At 38.5% G+C, this 20285-nt stretch overlaps 3 protein-coding genes across 3 annotated transcripts; all 3 read right to left on the bottom strand.

Moving 5' to 3' along the window:
- Positions 1 to 390: 390 nt before the first annotated feature.
- Positions 391 to 4489, bottom strand: LOC146328829 (extracellular calcium-sensing receptor-like). The gene is made up of 6 exons (XM_084716517.1): positions 4224 to 4489; positions 3715 to 4012; positions 2715 to 3515; positions 2337 to 2564; positions 2037 to 2160; positions 391 to 1304 (listed from the first exon to the last, which is right to left on the bottom strand). The coding sequence occupies exons 1-6, from the start codon at positions 4487 to 4489 to the stop codon at positions 391 to 393; spliced, it is 2631 nt and encodes an 876-aa protein (XP_084572643.1).
- A 2198-nt stretch (positions 4490 to 6687) lies between these two features.
- On the bottom strand, positions 6688 to 10833 carry LOC146328828 (extracellular calcium-sensing receptor-like). The gene is made up of 6 exons (XM_084716519.1): positions 10525 to 10833; positions 10027 to 10324; positions 9078 to 9872; positions 8701 to 8928; positions 8378 to 8501; positions 6688 to 7601 (listed from the first exon to the last, which is right to left on the bottom strand). Exons 1-6 carry the CDS (start codon positions 10755 to 10757, stop codon positions 6688 to 6690), a joined length of 2592 nt encoding a protein of 863 aa, XP_084572645.1. The 5' UTR covers positions 10758 to 10833.
- A 1889-nt stretch (positions 10834 to 12722) lies between these two features.
- On the bottom strand, positions 12723 to 16589 carry LOC146328827 (extracellular calcium-sensing receptor-like). The gene is made up of 6 exons (XM_084717833.1): positions 16278 to 16589; positions 15806 to 16103; positions 14845 to 15636; positions 14451 to 14678; positions 14178 to 14301; positions 12723 to 13630 (listed from the first exon to the last, which is right to left on the bottom strand). The coding sequence occupies exons 1-6, from the start codon at positions 16508 to 16510 to the stop codon at positions 12723 to 12725; spliced, it is 2583 nt and encodes an 860-aa protein (XP_084573959.1). The 5' UTR covers positions 16511 to 16589.
- Between the last annotated feature and the right edge of the window lie 3696 nt (positions 16590 to 20285).

Here is a 20285-nt window from a genome sequence, read left to right as displayed (position 1 = left end):
GTGTGCATCATTGATCGTCTTAAGGTCTGCTGCTCTTTAATCCAAACCACACGCTTACTTTTCTAATGCCTGTGAGTGCACTTCTGTCAAAGGTGTTTCAGCAATTAAGGTGAAAAAAAGAGAAAAAGAAAAAATGAAAAAAAAATGGCAGTCATACCATTTCGGTGTCTGTTTAATTATGTGTCTGTCATTAGTTTATAAAATAAAACAAACACACACTCCTATTAATAGTAAAACCAGGGAAACAGATCATGTGCGACTCTTGGTGAATATGATTGTATATAAGTTATAATGCTATATATGCTATATGTTAAGGTACAGTGGTAAAATACTACAGGAGTAAAATGTGATGGCACTAGAATAACTCTGCCACCATATTATTTAAAGTTTTCAGAATGATTTTGGTGCCCCCTTCCCCATCATATTCTTTTTTGTATTCTTCTCTGGTTTCAGTAAAATAATGTAACATTTTGGCATAAAAATACAAATGAGCAGTCCAAAACTTGAAGCCAGAATAGCAAATATTTCCACAGCTACACTGAACTTCCCAGGAGAGCTGACATACGCTGGGATAAAAGTGATCCATACTGCACAGAATATCAGCATGCTAAAGGTGATCATTTTGGCCTCATTGAAATTATCAGGAAGTTTCCGAGCCAGAAAAGCAAGAATAAAACATAACATGGCCAGAAGTCCTATGTAACCAAGTACCGACCAAAAGCCTATAGCTGAACCCAGAGCACACTCCAAGATGATTTTGTGCTTGGACTCTTTCAAATTTTTATAGGGAAAAGGAGGAGAATTTGTTAACCAGAGGATACATATGACAACTTGTATAAGAGTGAAACCCAGAACACTGAGTTTCTGCTGCACAGGCCCAAACCATTTCATCACATTACTGCCTGGAAGTGTGGCTCTGAAGGCCATTAACACCACTATTGTTTTCCCCAGAACACAAGAGATACAGAGGACAAAGGTGATGCCGAACGCTGTGTGTCGCAGCATACAGGACCACTCAGAGGGCCGGCCAATGAAGGTCAGTGAACACAGGAAACACAGAGACAAGGAGAAGAGCAGCAGGAAGCTCAGCTCAGAGTTGTTGGCTCTGACAACAGGAGTCTGTCTATATCTGAAGAAAATAAATGCCACAACAGCAGTCAGGCATGTTCCAAACAGAGAGGCTGCAGTGAGCAGTGCTCCCATAATCTCTTCATATGATAGAAACTCTTCCTCCTTCTTTACACAGGCATCTCTTCTCTCATTTGACCAGAAGTCAAGGTCACATCTCACACAGGTGATAGAATCTGGAATACAATATTGAAGCAGGTGTTAGACATACACAATGTCCCATGTTGCACATTTTCTTTGCCTTCAAGACAAAACAGCATTGTTACTAAATATTAAACAACTACTGTACTTGGCATCATGATGTATTTGAATGTTGTACAAGATACAAGATAAAAAGTTTTTGTTCATTATTTTTTCGTCATTGGTTTCAATTTTTGATAATTAAGTATTATATGCTGTATATTTTTTCTTGGACGTTATCATAGCTCAAACAAACTATAGACTTTTACCCTGGAGACTGGGGTTAATTTCACATGTGAAACCAAAACTTTATTAAAATGTTGTTGCAGCCAAATCCAGTACAATTGAAGTGAACGGTGACCACTTTTAAAATGTAAAAAACGAACACAGAAAAACCCACAAAATGTCTCCATACTGTATGTCAACTGTAGCCTCTCAGACCTGATCAGCTGAAGCTCTGGGAGTGTTTTGTGAACTGGAGGTCTTCACCCATCCTCACATCGGCACAGGGGTGAGTAGATATTGAGTGAAATTTCATTTTTGGGTGAACTATCACTTTAATCTTGACACAAGCAAGGCTGCATGTATTTAGATTTTAGGCTTTGTTTTTGGTTTGCTTTTTAAAATAAATAATTATTGAAATCACATTGCAAAACTATGCCATTTCTTGAAGTTGGCACATGAACACGACAACTTTTTTGTTTTGCTTGCATTTAATATCAGCGCACCTGTAATGTTGCTTATTTCTCCCTCTGCACATCTTAAACAGTCATAGCAGCAGACAGGTTTTCCTTTCTGCAGAACCTTGCGAGTTCCTGGGGAACATTTCTCACTGCAAACTGACAAAGGCACCTGAATGGGAAAAAAAACCATAAAGGAATGATTGGACATTGACTTTGACAAGATGTTGTCTTGTAATGTATCAAACCCTAACATAATAATACTGTAACAATAACCAGTGACGTATACAAGTACAATAATTCAAATACACTTTCATTAACAATTATAGTGATCATGTGGTAGCCTGCCTGTTGTGAGTTCTGTGCCCAGATTAAAGACGTATTTTGCAGAATCAGCTGTTTGTCTGCAGGTAAAGATGAATCATGAAGACCAACTGTGACAAAGTCCACAATGCCATTTTCTGTTGGTTGCCAGTTTATAATTTCATATTTTGCTGCTGGATCTCCATTCTCATTGAAGTAAACCTCATCTCCTTCCTTTGTTTTGAAATGAATATTTCTCATGTGCTGTAAAATCTGAGAAGATATGCATCAATGTAGACATTATCTGACAAACATTTTCTTGCTCTATTGTTTCAACTGAATGATAGACAGATTGTGACTTGTTTTTCAAATTTTATACAAGGAATGTAAACCTATGAATTAAGTCTTTTGTGTTTAACTCACCGTGAATGGATCAAGCTTCATCTTGTTGTTACATGTTTTATTACAGCTGAGAATATTATGAAGTGCATGGGCCACAGCATACACTCCTTTATACACGTTATAAAAGATAGGCATGAGAGACATATATGTGAAACTGTTTTTCACCTTAGTGACATCTTCATGTCCAGTACATTCTCTCTGAGTCCCTGGTGATGACTGTGACTGCTTAAACTTACAGTTAAATAATGTCTCCCAAAACTCTGTAAATAAATCCTTACTGCTTGTAGATGAATTGAGTGGCTTCACATCCAACATGAACTCTTTCATGCCACTGACATGTGCTTTGGGGATGGACAGACCTATAGCACCATCCAGAATGTGATGCCTGTCCAAGGCTGCAGTTTGGGAATCAAAGATCCAGCTCTCACTGCCTACCCACTGATACCCAGTCATGTTGTGGTGAGACAACTCAGGTATTAACACATCCATATCCTTATGGGATAGGAAAGCAACAATCACCTTGGAAGTTGAACCTTTGATAACATCGACTACCTTTTGTATTTTGTCTGGTGGATCTGTTCTATATACAGATACAGAGTACTCTATACAGATGCCCAGCTGCTGGGCCGTATCTATAAATGTGGCCATCCCGTTATTGCCATAATCATCATTTGTTCTAATAGCTCCAACCCAAGTCCAACCAAAGTACTTGACCAAGTGGGCCAGGGCTCTGCTCTGGTAGTAGTCACTGGGTATTGTTCTGAGGAATGATGGGTACTTGGTTTTATCACTGAGACAAGCACAAGTAGCAAAGTGGCTGATCTAAAGGAAGGAAAACATAATATCCCAAGATAAAGATACAAAATGGAAAACATTTACACACTGCGATTCTTCTAAAATAATCAAACATTTGAAAATTCAAAAATGCCATCTCACTTGCTATGATGAGATGGAAAAATTACATTGTAATAGGCTTATTATTTTTCACACATATAATTTCCTTTTTACCAATCTTACCCACCATTGGGATATGAAATGGTCCAATAACAGTAGCTATAGCCATGCAAGGAGAGGAAGAGGTCTCTCCCATAATAGCCTGCACTTGGGCAGGTCTGGTACATGCTGCCTCGGAGGGTGCAAACATGAATTCATTACCATTAGCCAAGGCCAGTGCGACCCTCACTCCTCTGGCAATGGAGGCACAAGCATCATATACCTTATAACCCAGAGAGATACCAGGCAGTAGGTCTGTGCTGTTATTAATTTCCTCAATGGCAAAAAGCATAGCCTGAGCAAACTGGAACCCTCTGAAATTCAAACTTGATGCATAAATTTAAAAACAGTTGGAATATTACAACAATTTGAAAGAGAAACACTGACATAGTAAATGAAAACATTTGATTTATTAATAACCACAAAATGGATTTCTTAAAATTTTCAATTTGACAACCTTTTTGTCCCTGTTTTGCATCTGTATGCGCTTCCTCTTAGATATCTGAAATCTAAATAGACTTCTATGGTATAATTTACCTGATGCACTGCAGTGGCAGTGGTTTGTGTGTGTAGTTATCCTGTTTGTCTTGCCACTTGCTGTGGAAAGAGAAGATTCCCCCCAAGATAATGTCTCCATCCTTAGATAGCTGGGGGTTCTCAAGATCTCCTCTCCTTCTGCACACCAGCTCATCAGCCTGAGAAAACGATGCCACCAACAACAGCTGCAAGAGAGCCCAACCCTGCTCTGGCCACCTCTGAGTAGATGACATACTGCCTAAGAGAACTGAAGCACTGGGTGGCATCACATGCAGATCAAAACCTCCAATGGCTTTTATACATTTTAGAGCATTAAGAAAATAGTGATAGATCTCTGTGGACCTACAGTGTAGGGCAAGAGGAGGGAGGTGCCTTAACAAAGGAGTTTTGGGCCTCAGCCTATTTTAAATATCTTTACATACGTTACCAGACAGGTAGTAAATCAAGCTGCAAACACAATATTATCCTCTTACAATGTTGATATGGCTATCATGTTAGCATTTGCATGTTACCTCATAAAGCAGACAGAGTAACATTAACATTCATTTGGACTTACGTTTATGTCCACTTTATGAATGTAAGTCACATATCAGGCCAGTGAATGTGACACGATCATGCATGTAAAAAGTAACGAAAAGAGTTAGTTGAGCACACAGGTCAACACACGGACAGTGGTAGCTTGCTGTTCTGTGCCACAACCCAGCATAACTGTCTTCACTGATGTAAACAGCTGTATGCTCTTTACTCACTCGCCAAAGTTAAGATTACTTGCAACACTCTGACTTGGTCATAGCATAATCAAAACCTACATTGGCCATGTTAAGGCCGTGGGTCCCAACATATTTGGTGACCATGTGAGGCTATGCATCAACATATTTGGTGTCATGTGTGAGGGACTGTACTGTTCAAAATTGTGAAATATTGCTTTATGTACTTGCAAACAAGTGCATTGTCGTGAAAATTTATTTAGGAGAGTCCCCATGTTAAGCAGCTTGTTTCTTCCCTAGCATAGAGCCTAAAACCTGGCATCCACAGAATTAATCAGGTTGAATTTCAGTGTGTGCAGGAAAGAAATACTTGTTCCAGCGATGGGTGTGATGCACAGACTCTATCCAAACCCCCATTGTTAACATGCTTGCTTCTGAACTCTGAAGTCTGAAGACATTGGTGAAGACGTCCCTGCCGCCTTTCGTAGGATGCAGACCCTTCAGTATGTAAAAGCTGATCAGATTTCTGCATTGAACATGGACCATGTTAAGACCTTTCTTCATACAGTAGGGAACCTAGAGGTGATGATTGAGTATCTCCAGTCCAAACAAAATCAGTAATAACAGCCTCCAATGTACTGTGGCGAGAAAGAACATAGAGCCATCATTAGGTGCAACCCAGCTGAATGAGCTCCAAGACACCAAGCCCAATCCCTGGAGCAGCTGGTCTATGTCTTAAATATGGAGAACCAGGACACTTAAGGACAGCATGAGGTTGTGAGCTGCATTGAAGCACATAACCAACGTAACATAGAGACAGACACTAGGGGCTACTAAATCTAGATCACCAACCACAAGAGTTACAGACGGGCTGCACCAAAAACAAGTGCAAGTCTACATATTCCTGTGAGTGTAAATGGCATTCCAGTGCAGGCTGTGGGAGACACAGGAGCTCAGACAACAGTATTCTCTGAAGAGCGGTTTTTCTCTAGAGATGATCAGACAAGCCAATATAAGACCTATTTTCTAAAAGATTATATAAATTTGCATCAAACATGATTGACTGGATTGTATACGTAGCTCCCTAACATTATCAAGAGCATGTAGCCACAAGCGAATGCCAGAAAAAGACACACAAGATTCAAGCACAGGAATGTTCCGACTGTGTTGGAGAGTTGGTGTGTACAGGATGACACCAAAGAGGATGGAATAAGCCCCAAGCTTCAAGCACGTTGGAAGGGTCTCTTGATTATTTCCTCATGCTGTGGTCCTGTGAGTCAAGAGTTGAGTACAGCAACATAATACATCATGATTAGCTTAAACCATATGACAACGTAGTGATTCCTGCTTGGGTTAAACATCAGAGGAGCTCTCAGCTCTGCTGTTCATGGTAGGAATTTAACAACAAGAGGGATGTTATATCAGTTGAATTCAAGCCTCAGGAGATCAGAAAAAAACAAAGAAGTTAAGCCAAAGATGTTACTGTGAAACTGTGGATTTTATTCTTTGATTATGATTTCATAAACTGTGCAGGAGTTACAGTGGGCCATCCACTGATCTGAGGGTAGGAGGTTTAATCCCTGGCCAAGACACTGAACCCAAAACCGCTCCCAGAATTCATGTCAACACCTTGCAGTTGTGTTGGTGATTAAATGTATTCAGTGGAAAAATATTACAGAAATACAATGCATGTCTTCAATAAGAGGAAGATAGACAATCTTGATAGTCTTGACAAATGCCTTTGCCACTGTAAGTTTTCAGAATGTTTTTGGTGCCCCCTTCCCCATCATATTCTTTTTTGTATTCTTCTCTGGTTTCAGTAAGATAATATAACATTTTGGAATGAAAATACAAATGAGCAGTCCAAAACTTGAAGCCAGAATAGCAAATATCTCCACAGCTACACTGAACTTCCCAGGAGAGCTGACATACGCTGGGATAAAAGTGATCCATACTGCACAGAATATCAGCATGCTGAAGGTGATAAATTTGGCCTCATTGAAATTATCAGGCAGTTTTCGAGCTAAAAAAGCAAGAATAAAACATAACATGGCCAGAAGTCCAATATACCCAAGAACAGCCCAAAATCCTACAGCTGATCCCAGAGCACACTCAAAGATGATTTTGTCCTTGAAATCCTTAAAATTCTTAAAGGGAAAAGGAGGAGAAATTGCTAACCAGAGGATACATATGATAACTTGTATAAGAGTGAAACCCAGAACACTGAGTTTCTGCTGCACAGGCCCAAACCATTTCATCACATTACTACCTGGAAGTGTGGCTCTGAAGGCCATTAACACCACTATTGTTTTCCCCAGAACACAAGAGATACAGAGGACAAAGGTGATGCCGAACGCTGTGTGCCGCAGCATACAGGACCACTCAGAGGGCCGGCCAATGAAGGTCAGAGAACACAGGAAACAAAGAGTCAAGGAGAAGAGCAGCAGGAAGCTCAGCTCAGAGTTGTTGGCTCTGACAACAGGAGTCTGTCTATATCTGAAGAAAATAAATGCCACAACAGCAGTCAGGCATGTTCCAAACAGAGAGGCTGCAGTGAGCAGTGCTCCCATAATCTCTTCATATGATAGAAACTCTGCCTCCTTCTTTACACAGGCATCTCTTCTCTCATTTGACCAGAACTCAGGGTCACATCTCACACAGGTGATAGAATCTGAAAAATAGTATTGAAACAGGTGTTAGACTTATTTAGGAGCGATACTTGTCTTTTTTGTCTTCATGTTGCATGTTTTAAAGCCTGTAAGATGGTGACAAAATGTTCGCAATATGGTTGTCTTAATAACCAAACCTCATTTTCCTAAAAAGTTATCATGCTGTCATGTTTTCATGTCAATTTTCACTTGCTGTAAAGCAAACGCAATTTCATTCACTCTCAATGCACAATGCATTTATTGCAGTTACAGAGTGAGAGTGAGTCAGTAAACTCAAATAAGAGATCAAAACCTAATTCAACCTAAAGATATTATGAGGAGGATATCGTTCAAAGGCCTTTTTGTAATTTGGTGAACTCACAGATTCATTACAAATTTTTATTATGTTTCACACACATTTTTCTTCTTTCTCCTCCCATGGATGTGAAGCAGAGAGTATGAGAATCTATGGGCTAAAGACATCAGACTGCCTCAATCTTTTCAGGGATATCAGAGTAATTTCAAATACATGAGTTACTTTTTTTTCACATTGGGGATTTGACCGTGATATGAATTTCCAACACAGTATATGAGTTCATGTGACTGATTTCAGGTGCAGTTTTCTTGGATATGTGAATTGTGATTTTTGATGAAATGATATATATATATAAATATATTTTTAAACATAATATAATTACCATATAATCCCTTCAGGAAATCTGCAGTTTTGAAATCAGATTGTCATGTCAAAATAACAACTTTTAAATTTTTGTTTCGTCTTGCTTAAATATTACTGTACCTGTAAAGTTGCTTATTTCTCCCTCTGCACATCTTAAACAGTCATAACAGCAGACAGGTTTTCCTTTCTTTAGGACCTTGCGAGTTCCTGGGGGACATTTCTCACTGCAAACTGACAAAGGCACCTGAATGAACAACACAACTATGAGAAAAACATGTATGGGCATTTACAACAAGCTGTTGTTTTTGCAAGTATCTATTATTAATTTTGATCCAGTGAACCCAAATATTACCATATTATCCAGTAATGATAACTAATAATTTATTCATTTATAACAATTAAAATATACTGCCATTAACAGTTACAGTAACATTGTATCTTACCTGTTGTGAGTTCTGTGCCCAAAATAAAGACCTTTTTTGCAGATTCAGCTGTTTGTCTGCAGGTAAAGATGAATCATGAAGGCCAACTGTGACAAAGTCCACAATGCCATTTTCTGTTGGCTGCCAGTTTATAATTTCGTACTTTGCTGCTGGATCTCCGTTCTCATTGAAGTAAACCTCATCTCCTTCCTTTGTTTTAAAGTGAACCTTTCTGATGTGCTGTAAAATCTAAGAATATATGCATAAATATAGATCATTATCTGACAACCACTGTCTTGGTCTATTGTTTCAACTGAATGATAGACAGACTGATTTATTTTTCAAAATTTAAATTGACATGTAAACCTATAAATTCAAGTCTTTGGTATTCAACTCACCGTGAATGGATCTAGCTTCACTTTGTTGTTACATGTTTTATTACAGCTGAGGATATCATGAAGTGCATGGGCCACAGCATACACTCCTTTATACACATTGTAAAATATAGGCATGAGTGACATATCAGTGAAGCTGTTTTGCACTCCAGTCAGATCTTCATGTCCAGTACATTCTCTCTGATTCACTGCTGATGACTTTGACTGTTTGAACTTACAGTTAAATAATGTCTCCCAAAACTCTGTGAGCAATTTATTAGTAGATGAACTGAGTGGCTTCACATCCAAAATGAATTCTCTCATGCCACTGACATGTGCTTTGGGGATGGCCAGGCCTATAGCACCATCCAGAATGTGATGCCTGTCCATGGCTGCAATTTGGGAATCAGAGATCCAGCCCTCACTGCCTACCCACTGATACCCAGTCAAGTTGTGGTGAGACAATTTATGTACTAGCACCTCCATATCCATATGGTTGAGGAAAGCAACAATCACCTTGGATGTAGAGGCCTTAATTATGTCAACAATATTTTGTATTTTGTCTGGTGGATCTGTTCTAAAGAAAGCTACAGAGTACTCTATACATATGCCCAGTTGCTTGGCATTTTCTGTGAATGTGGCTATGCCATTATTGCCATAATCATCATTTGTTCTAATAGCTCCAACCCAAGTCCAGCCAAAGTGCTTGACCAACTGGGCCAGGGCTCTGCTCTGGTAGTAGTCACTGGGTATTGTTCTGAGGAATGATGGGTACTTGGTTTTATCACTGAGACAAGCACAAGTAGCAAAGTGGCTGATCTAAAAGAAAAAAATATATATTATGAGATAAAGATAATTAGCATTTATACAGTACACTCCAGTTTTAAAACTGTTTTCCTATGACCAACTGGAAAGATTGTAGAATAACAATTAATTCCACAAATATAACCTCATCTTTACTAAATTTACCCACCAGTGGGATATGAAAGGGTCCAATGACAGTAGATATAGCCATGCAAGGAGAGGAAGAGGTAACTCCCAAAAAAGCCTGAACTTGGACAGGTCTGGCACATGGTGCCTTAGAAGGTGCAAATACCACTTCATTTCCATTAGCTGAGGCCATTGTGACCGTAACGCCTCTGGCAATGGACCCACAAACATCATAGATCACATAGCCCAGAGAGATACCAGGCAGTAGGTCTGTGCTGTTATTTATTTCTTCTATGGCAAAGAGCATAGACTGGGCATACTGGAACCCCCTGAAATTCAAGCTGTGAACAGTTGTAAACAGATGGCACTGTAACCAGTTCCTTCTTGAAACAGAAGCAGTTGCATAGTAAATTAAAACATTTCAATTCAGTTTCAAACAATTCAATTTTAATACTCAGTTTGGTAATGTTTTTCTTTTGTATCTGTTCCCACTTCCTCTAAATAATTTTAAACCTAAATAGGTTTCTGTGGTTTAATTTACCTGGTGCATTGCAGTGGCAGTGGTTTGTGCATGTAGCTGTCCTGTTTTTCTTTCCAGCTGCTGTGGAAAGAGAAGATTCCCCCCAAGATAATGTCTCCATCCTTAGATAGCTGAGGATTTTCTGGATCTCCTCTCCGCCTGCACACCAGCTCCTCAGCCTGAGAAACTGATGCCACTAATAACAGCTGTAAAAGTGCCCAACCCTGCTCTGGCCACCTCTGTGTGGACGTCATAGTGACTTAAGAGAACTTAACCACTGGGTGGCATCACACATACCTTAATGGTAATCAGATGTTTGCACTAGTATTTATACACTTTCGTGCAACATAAAAAAAAAATAATAACATGGTGGGATGAGAGAAGGGAGGTTCCCAAACAGAAAAAGGGTTTTTCAAATATCTTAACTGTATAAGTTATCAGATAAGAATATTCGGTTGTACTTTACATAACCACATACAGTATATTATACGTGAATTTAAAATACAAATTGATGAAGGTGATAGTTATTGGCCTAACTGAAATGGCACAAATATTTTTTTTGTTTATTTGTTTGTTTTCTGTATATCTTATGTTCTAACTTATTTATACAACAAGCAAACACAGAACAATATTAGAATTCATGTGAAGTCATGTTTGTGTCTGTCCGATGAATGTAATGGACGAAATACATGAGGCGGAGTGGGGTTTTTCACCTGCTACACAGACTCCATCATTTTTGTGTGTGGTGTTTTTTTTCTGAGATTTAAAGTAGGATATAAAAAATATAATATTTGTAGCCCTAATCCCTACTTTAATCAGGGGGCCCTGGGGTCTGTTGTTCTGTTTCACTTTTACATTTGTACCTTTAATTTTGTCTTGAGTGACTCTTCAATGTACTGTAACACCACTATTATCAGGCTATGTGTCCTACAAACATCAATATTTATATTTCATATTATATTATTAATATGTGTGTGTGGTGGTGTTTTTATTTGCAGATACCCTGCCCTCTGCCTATATTTCCTTAATTTTGTCATTATTTTGCTGTGTTCTGGATATTTTAACAACCCAAAACATTGGTATTGGATGTTCGGGTATCTTTCTGGTGTGCTTATGAACAACTCAGCCAAATTCTAGTGCTTCTACCTTTAATACAGCCTCTTCTGGCTGAGAGCAGTGAAAATGAATTAAATCAGTAAAGTTATGGGCTGTTACACCAAAGAAAAACAGAGAAACATATGTGTGAATACAGGCTTCTTTTATCACAGTACATGAGAGATAGGACTGTTAACATGAATGGTGCAGTCTGTGCCTGACACAGGAATTCCATCAGTCTTTTACTCTTGACAAACCAAACCGATGTAACTCTTGAGAGCATCTTTTGCACACAAAAATCTCAGATCAAAGTCTCCCAGGATTACTAGCCTATTTCTAATAGGTACGACATGCACACATAGATTCATATTGCCAAGAGATCTAACCAAAAAGTAAAACTTTATAAAAATTACAATTATATCAAAACAATGCTGGTTAAACTGTACATATAAATGCTTAAAAACTTAATTGTTTATGACAGAAAACCAAACAAGATTTTTTTCTGTAAAAATGTGGAATATATTGCATCAAAATTCCATTAACTGCATTAAATGTGAAATTAATCACTAATTCAGAGTCAAGCTTGTTAATTTGTACTAATTATACAACCACAATTCCAAAAAAATGGGATGTTGGGTTAAACATCACTAAAAACAGAATGCAGTGATTTGCAAATCACTTTCCATTGTCAGTAAACACAGTTTGTCGCTCTAACATGCCAAGTGAAAGCCGTATATCAACAACATCAAGTTCACAATTCAGATTGTCTTCAAGGGTAAAGAGGAAAAGGGCCATTCAGATTGTTACCAGTGCTAACTTCAAAGGCAAGCATCTGTGATGGTATGGGGTCGGATAAGTGCTCTTTGTGAAGACCTCATTAATGATAAAAGGTGCATACAGGTTTTGGAGCAACATATGCTGCCATCTAGATGACATCTTTTAGAGAGATGTCAGTGCTTATTTCAGCAAGAGAATGCCAAGCCATATTCTGCATGTGTTACAACAGTGTGGCTATATAGTAAAAGCTGTTGGGTCTTCAACAAAAAGAAGGTAGATGTCTACTTGAGAGTCTGGCTTACAATTTATTAAGTGATTATTGCCACATGCATTTTAAGCTTTCAAAATTATTTTGGTGCCCCCTTCCCCATCATATTCTTTTTTGTATTTTTCTCTGGTTTCAGTAAGATAATGTAACATTTTGGAATAAAAATACAAATGAGCAGTCCAAAACTTGAAGCCAGAATAGCAAATATCTCCACAGCTACACTGAACTTCCCAGGAGAGCTGACATACGCTGGGATAAAAGTGATCCATACTGCACAGAATATCAGCATGCTGAAGGTGATAAATTTGGCCTCATTGAAATTATCAGGAAGTTTTCGAGCCAGAAAAGCAAGAATAAAACATAACATGGCCAGAAGTCCTATGTAACCAAGAACAGCCCAAAAGCCTACAGCTGATCCCAGAGCACACTCCAAGATGATTTTGTCCTTGAACTTCTGAAAATTCTTAAATGGAAAAGGAGGAGAAATTGTTAACCAGAGGATACATATGACAACTTGTATAAGAGTGAAACCCAGAACACTGAGTTTCTGCTTTGCAGGCCCAAACCATTTCATCACATTACTGCCTGGAAGTGTGGCTCTGAAGGCCATTAACACCACTATTGTTTTCCCCAGAACACAAGAGATACAGAGGACAAAGGTGATGCCGAACGCTGTGTGTCGCAGCATACAGGACCACTCAGAGGGCCGGCCGATGAAGGTCAGAGAACACAGGAAACACAGAGTTAATGAGAAGAGCAGCAGGAAGCTCAGCTCAGAGTTGTTGGCTCTGACAACAGGAGTCTGTCTGTATCTGAAGAAAATAAATGCCACAACAGCAGTCAGACATGTTCCAAACAGAGAGGCTGCAGTGAGCAGTGCTCCCATAATCTCTTCATATGATAGAAACTCTGCCTCCTTCTTTACACAGGCATCTCTTCTCTCATTTGACCAGAACTCAGGGTCACATCTCACACAGGTGATAGAATCTGAAAAAATCATATTGAAACAGGTGTTATGCTTGCTTTGTCCATTTTTCTTTTGTAAAGTCTACATTGGATATTTAATGAATGGATAAATAGCAACAATGTATCATTAAAAAATGTGGAGTATTATTACAAAGACAAAAAATAATAAGGTAATTCTTTATTAGTCCCCCGATAGAAAAAAATGTAGCGGTAGAGCAGCAAAGTTTATAGAGAAATAAAAAAAAAAAAAAAAGAAAATGAAATAAAATAAACAATAATTAAATAAGAAATAAGTAAACAAGAAATATAAAACAGATGAAAGATAGACAAGAACAAGAGGAAATATTTTATGCATCAGTGTACAAAATATTCAGGATATCTGATGCATTGATTTGATGTAATAATATTGATTTTTTGTTTCATTAAAAGATTGCATAATCACTATATTATCCCTGAAGGAACACCCCACTGCTTTTGGAATCAAATTACAAAACTATACCATTTTTTTTAACATTGGCATGTGCAATTTTTAGACTTTTGATTTATCTTCCATTTAATATTACTACACCTGTAATGTTGCTTATTTCTCCCTCTGCACATCTTAAACAGTCATAGCAGCAGACAGGTTTTCCTTTCTGCAGAACCTTGCGAGTTCCTGGGGGACATTTCTCACTGCAAACTGACAAAGGTACCTAAACACAATGTATGGGTATTCACTTTAACAAGGTGACAAAACACTTATATTTAATATTAATGCATCAAAACCAAACATGGTACAAAATGAACTATATAATTATACAAATTAAAATATTTCAATTAAATTGATTATACTATGGTGTACCTGCTTTGTGTAATTTGCCCAGATTAAAGACGTATTTTGCAGAATCAGCCGTTTGTCTGCAGGTAAAGATGAATCATGAAGACCAACTGTGACAAAGTCCACAATGCCATTTTCTGTTGGTTGCCAGTTTATAATTTCATACTTTGCTGCTGGGTCTCCATTCTCATTAAAATAAACCTCATCTCCTTCCTTTGTTTTGAACCGAATTTTTCTTATATGTTGTAAATTCTAAGAAGATATAGATCAATGTACATGATTATGTGACAATCTGGAGAGGTATTGTCTTAAAAGCTCGATTAACAGAGTGTAAACAATTTATATTTCAAAGTTTAAACCATTTTCTTTTGAATGTATGATAAGCGAAAACTTTAAATCAAGTCTTTGTTGTTCTCACCATGAATGGATCTAGCTTCACCTTGTTACATGTTTTATTACAGCTGAGAATATTATGAAGTGCATGGGCCACAGCATACACTCCTTTATACACATTGTTAAAAATAGGCATGAGTGACATATCAGTGAAGCTGTTTTTCACTCCAGTCAGATCTTCATGTCCAGTACATTCTCTCTGATTTCCTGATGATGACTTTGACTGCTTAAACTTACAGCTAAATAATGTCTCCCAAAACTCTGTGAACAATTCATTACTAGATGAATTGAGTGGCTTCACATCCAACATGAATTCTCTCATGCCACTGACATGTGCTTTGGGGATGGACAGACCTATAGCACCATCCAGAATGTGATGCCTGTCCATGGCTGCAGTTTGGAAATCAAAGATCCAGCCCTCACTGCCTACCCACTGATACCCAGTCAAGTTGTGGTGAGACAATGTGTGTATTAGAACATCCATATCCATGGGAGAGAGGAAAGCAACAATCACCTTGGAGGTGGAAGCTTTGATAATATCAATTATCTTTTGTATTTTGTCTGGTGGATCTGTTCTAAAGAAAGATACAGAATACTCCAAACAGATGCCCAGCTGCTGGGCATTTTCTGTAAATGTGGCCATGCCATTATTGCCATAATCATCATTTGTTCTAATAGCTCCAACCCAAGTCCAACCAAAGTGTTTGACCAACTGGGCCAGAGCTCTGCTCTGGTAGTAGTCACTGGGTATTGTTCTGAGGAATGATGGGTACTTGGTTTTATCACTGAGACAAGCACAAGTAGCAAAGTGGCTGATCTAAAAGGAAGAATAAATGACATCCTAAGACAAAGTTGTAAAATATTAAACACTTACATAGTAGATTATGCTTCTTTTAAAATTCCTTGTCTTGTGACTAACTAGTATAATTAATTACTTATAAATATTGTCCATAAATATAAGGTCGTTTTTTATGAATCTTACTTACCATTGGGATATGTAAGGGTCCGATGACAGTAGCTATAGCCATGCAAGGAGAAGAGGAGCTCTCACCCATAATAGCCTGCACTTGGGCAGGTCTGGTACATGGTGCCTCAGAGGGTGCAGATAACACTTCATTTCCATTAGCCAAGGCCAGTGCAACCCTCACTCCTCTGGCAATGGAGCCACATGCATCATAGATCTTATAGCCCAGAAAGATACCAGGCAGTAGGTCTGTGCTGTTATTAATTTCCTCTATGGCAAAAAGCATAGCCTGGGCAAACTGGAAGCCTCTGAAATTCAAACTTGATGCAGACAGTTATAAATAGTTGGAAGCTTAGCTAAATAAATTTGTTTTCAAACTAGACACAATAACAGCCTACACACAAAAAAAATATTTTAATTCTCAGTTTGATAACCTTTTTTGTATCACTACTTACTTGTTAAACATTTTAAATTCACATTCAAGTGTAATTCACCTGGTGCATTGCAGTGGCAGTGGTTTGTGCATGTAGGTATCATGTCTGTTTTTCCACTTGCTGTGTAAAGAGAAGATTCCTCCTAGCATAATGTCCCCGACCTTTGATAACTGGGGGATCTCAGAATCCCCTCTCCGCCTGCACATCATCTCCTCAGCCTGAGAGACAGATGCCACCAACAATAGCTGTAACAGTGTCCAACCCTTGTCTAGCCACTTCTGTCTGAATATCATTCTGTCTAAAAGAGCTAAACCATGACACACGTGGCATCACATGCACCTTTGTGTATATCAAAACCTTGCACTGGCATTTATATATTTTGGAGGGGCATAAAAAAGCCATAATTGAACAGTGATGTATTTTTTCTCTGCGGACCTACAAAGTGGGGAAAGGAGGGTCCCTAGCCTTTTTTAAACATCTTCCTCTAACATGCATATTATGCATAAAACACCTGCCCAAGACACACCCAAAGTAAATTCAAAGCTCCTCTTTCACAGTTTTGAGTAGGTTAACTTATTTTTTTCCCCATCAGTCAAAGTCACTGAAAGTGCAACTGTCATTGAATAATAGAAGTTTGAACAGACTGAATTTGAAGGGCTTTATTACTTTAATACTTTTATGCAAAAATATCCCTGCAGATAACCTTTAACTGTGACTTATGAGCTGGAAAAAGCAACAAGACTTCAACATTCAGCCTTACCTAGTCCCAAGTTCAAATGTTAACAGTACAACAGAAAATGAGAATATTAGAGCCAGAGCGCCGACGGGTGCCCTATTGGAACTGGAGGAATTGTTATCATGCCTCCAACTGAATTGCATTTCTGGAAGCTTAAACACACTCACAAACTCACCAAATTGGTGGATGTGTCAGTCATGGTGAAAATACATGTTTGATATGGTATTTGGCGATGGGCATGCCCAAATGGCTTGACTACACCGTCTAAACAGCAGACCTCGTGGTAAGTTCCACTGATATGCAGGAAAATCAGTCCACACATGTATCATGCCCAGCCGCACAAAAAAGTGTCCTGCATCGTGGACAGTCTGAACCCAACAGGAAGTCAGCCATTTTTAATTTTATGGTTAATTTTGAAAATTTCCACCTGTTGTATTTTAACAAACTCCACCTTTGGAATTCATCATAACAACTTCAAAATCAGTGTGTGCAATTTTGACTACTTTGTGATAAAAAGTTATTTAAAAATTTTGTGTTCATTGAAGGGTGTGGCCGTGGCATTGTGTCAAGTTTTGATGTCTCACCATGAAACACAAATTGCTACAACTTTGGTGTCAATGGTCTGCACCAAACTTAACGTTTGATAAGAGTCTCATCTTGAACACATCTACTTGACAATTTTAAGTCATAGTCATAGCACCACCTAATGGCAACAGGAAATAGCTTTTTACACTTTGACATGCTCCTCCTAGCACGTTGACCATATCCAGCTGAAATCATTGTCAAAATGGTCAGAAAGGCCTTAAGAGCTTGGAAATGCTGTATTACAAAGATCATTATGTTTCATCTGTCTTGACCTCAAGCAGTCAGTCTGAGGTCTCCAACTCAACTTCTGCCCACCCCCAGCGCTGTCCACCTGAGGCTCCTTGTTCATCCTCAGTCCAGCCCAAGTCTGTCCTCCTGAGCGGCCTTGCTTGTCTGCTCAGGCTCTGGTCTGTCTTCCAGAGCAGACCCACCAGTTTGCCCTGCCACTGGGCTGTCCTCTGGAGCAGTTCCACTTGTCTGCCTTGCCACTGGCCATTATGCCCAAGATTTTTGACTTTTGTTTATTTTTTGTTTATTAAAGTTTTGTTTCTTCCTGCATCCTGTGTTTGCATTTGGGACCACCTAAGAACTAAATCATTAACACGAAGAAACTAACATTGTCAAAGTAAGGAGTAGACAAAAACAACATCAAATGCAATGATTGGTATTTGTTTCAGTAACTTATATTTTTATGTTTCAGTAACAGAATTTTCTTTCAGTAAGACAGCATGAGTGCCGTATCATTGTAAGAAAATGAGCATTTTATTATTTTGGTAGACTGTTTGAGGGGGACCACAGGGTGTCCAAAGTCAATATTACAGTATTTGCCAATTACACAATCCTCCAAATACAAGGTTACCATCTTAAGCCAGTTCAGGTGGTTGTACTAGGACCAGTGTGTAGGATTTGGTGTCATGTAGCGGTAAGTTTACAGACTGAAAACTCCTCCCCTCACGCAACAGTTGCCATGAAAATTTGTGCAAAACACAAAAGGCTTTATCTGGAGCCAGTCTTTGGTTTGTCTATTCTGGGCTGGACCTCTGTGAGTCACAATTTTTGAAAAACATTGAAAAAACCTTTTTTATATCTCCACACTGGTTTAAGCTGTGGCCAGAGGCATTATGTTTTTACGACGTTCTATTCTCATGAACAGGATATCACATGATATTGCAAAAATGCCTTAGCACAAATGACCACTCTGACTCAAGGGTAAAGTAATTCGATTTTGGCCATAACTCAAGAATTCATGTGCTTAGTGGAAGAGTGCCCTCAGTATAGTGCAGATCCCTGCCAGACAAGAGATGGTGAAGCACCTACTGCCATGCCACAACCAGTGGAGGTTTGCAAAGTTTCACCAATATTAACATGACTCCTATATACATTTTCCATAGATGAAACAAGATTTCAAGTGTCAGAGGTCAGGTGTCTAGTTTAAAACAGCTAATATGCCGGTTTATAAGAGAGTAGTCAAAAATTAGAATTAAAGCCTCAAAGTTGTTTGCCTCTGCCAGCCAGTCAAATTGCAATTCGCATCCATGTCTGTCCAGTCTAATATAATGCATGTAGTGAAGATTTTAAAGGATATTTAATATGGAATTTACAGCTAAATTAACTTGTAATTTTGGAGGAATTTAATAAAGGTATTAAGTGTTTGGTAAAATATGTGTGATTGTAGTGAATTGTAGTTCATTTAGAGACTATTTTTACAGACAACTGATTGGGAGCTAAACATTATGATGAAGCTGACCTTTGACCTTTTGGATATAAAAGTAATCAGTTCATCATTTTTTCTTCTTTGTGTGTAATTTGGTCATTATTGTCATATTAATTTTCAACTTATGCCAAAAAAAAATGTGATTGGTGAGGTCACTGTGACCCTGATCTTTGACCACCAAAATTAAATCAGTTCATCCTTAACTCCAAATGGATTCTTGAACCATGTCTGCAGAAATTACCCCCCAAGCCTTATTGCCTTCATGAGAACCGGACAGACATGAGGTCACAGTGACATTCACCTTTGACTACCGAAATCAATTCAGTTCATCCTTGGGTCCAAATGGCCATTTGTGACAAGTTTAAAGAAATTCACATGAAAAAAAATGGGGTGACCTGATAACACACCTATGGCCACGACTATTGCCAGCATGGAGGGATAACAAAAAGGGTTTTCAAGGTTTTTCAAGAATTCTGAATCACATAGGTCCTTCAGCATTCATGTCGGTCACAAATGTGCCCATAAATATTAGGCTGATCAGCTCAGCAGTATTTAAGATTTCCTGTGGACAAACTGAAGATCCTTTTATCCTTTTACTTCCATTTTGCAAAAATATACACTTACTATCTTTTATTAAATTCCTTCAAAGTAACAGGTCAATATACTGATAAATTCCATATTAAATTCCTGCATAGTCTTCACTACATACATTATATAAGTCTGGTCAGACACTGATCTAAGCTGCAACCTGACTGGTTGACAGAGGCATTCAACCATGAGGAAGTCATTCTATTTTTTGGACTACCCTGTTTTTTACTACCATTGAAAGCTGATGTCTCAAGCTGCAAGTGATCAAGAACTGCTTCAGTGTGAAAGCTAGGGAAAATGTATGTGAGGGTCATGTTAATGTTGGTGGAACTTTGCAAACCTCCACTGGTTGCATCTGGCAGTTGGTGTGGCACTGCAGTAGGTGCTTCACCATCTGATGCTTAGTGGGGATATGCTCAGTCCACTGAGTGGATACTTCTTGGTA

This window comes from Lutjanus erythropterus, chromosome 4 (assembly GCF_056507025.1).
Source record: "Lutjanus erythropterus isolate fLutEry1 chromosome 4, fLutEry1.hap2, whole genome shotgun sequence".
NCBI lineage: Eukaryota > Metazoa > Chordata > Actinopteri > Lutjaniformes > Lutjanidae > Lutjanus > Lutjanus erythropterus.
The sequence above is the reverse complement of the archived record's forward strand: the minus strand, read 5'-3'. Positions and strand labels throughout refer to the sequence as shown.

What these genes read in the sequence shown, in the direction of transcription:
- LOC146328829 (XM_084716517.1), bottom strand. Translation starts at nt 4,489, where the DNA reads ATGCCACCCAGTGCTTCAGTTCTCTTAGGCAGTATGTCATCTACTCAG. An exon ending in GGGCACAGAACTCACAACAG is followed by an intron (nt 2,161 to 2,336) that starts GCAGGCTACCAC and finishes TTTCCCATTCAG; the next exon opens with GTGCCTTTGTCAGTTTGCAG. An exon ending in AGAAATAAGCAACATTACAG is followed by an intron (nt 1,305 to 2,036) that starts GTGCGCTGATAT and finishes ATTGTATTCCAG; the next exon opens with ATTCTATCACCTGTGTGAGA.
- LOC146328828 (XM_084716519.1), bottom strand. Translation starts at nt 10,757, where the DNA reads ATGACGTCCACACAGAGGTGGCCAGAGCAGGGTTGGGCACTTTTACAG. An exon ending in CTGCCACTGCAATGCACCAG is followed by an intron (nt 10,325 to 10,524) that starts GTAAATTAAACC and finishes AACTGTTCACAG; the next exon opens with CTTGAATTTCAGGGGGTTCC. An exon ending in GGGCACAGAACTCACAACAG is followed by an intron (nt 8,502 to 8,700) that starts GTAAGATACAAT and finishes TTGTTCATTCAG; the next exon opens with GTGCCTTTGTCAGTTTGCAG.
- LOC146328827 (XM_084717833.1), bottom strand. Translation starts at nt 16,510, where the DNA reads ATGATATTCAGACAGAAGTGGCTAGACAAGGGTTGGACACTGTTACAG. An exon ending in GGGCAAATTACACAAAGCAG is followed by an intron (nt 14,302 to 14,450) that starts GTACACCATAGT and finishes CATTGTGTTTAG; the next exon opens with GTACCTTTGTCAGTTTGCAG. An exon ending in AGAAATAAGCAACATTACAG is followed by an intron (nt 13,631 to 14,177) that starts GTGTAGTAATAT and finishes TGATTTTTTCAG; the next exon opens with ATTCTATCACCTGTGTGAGA.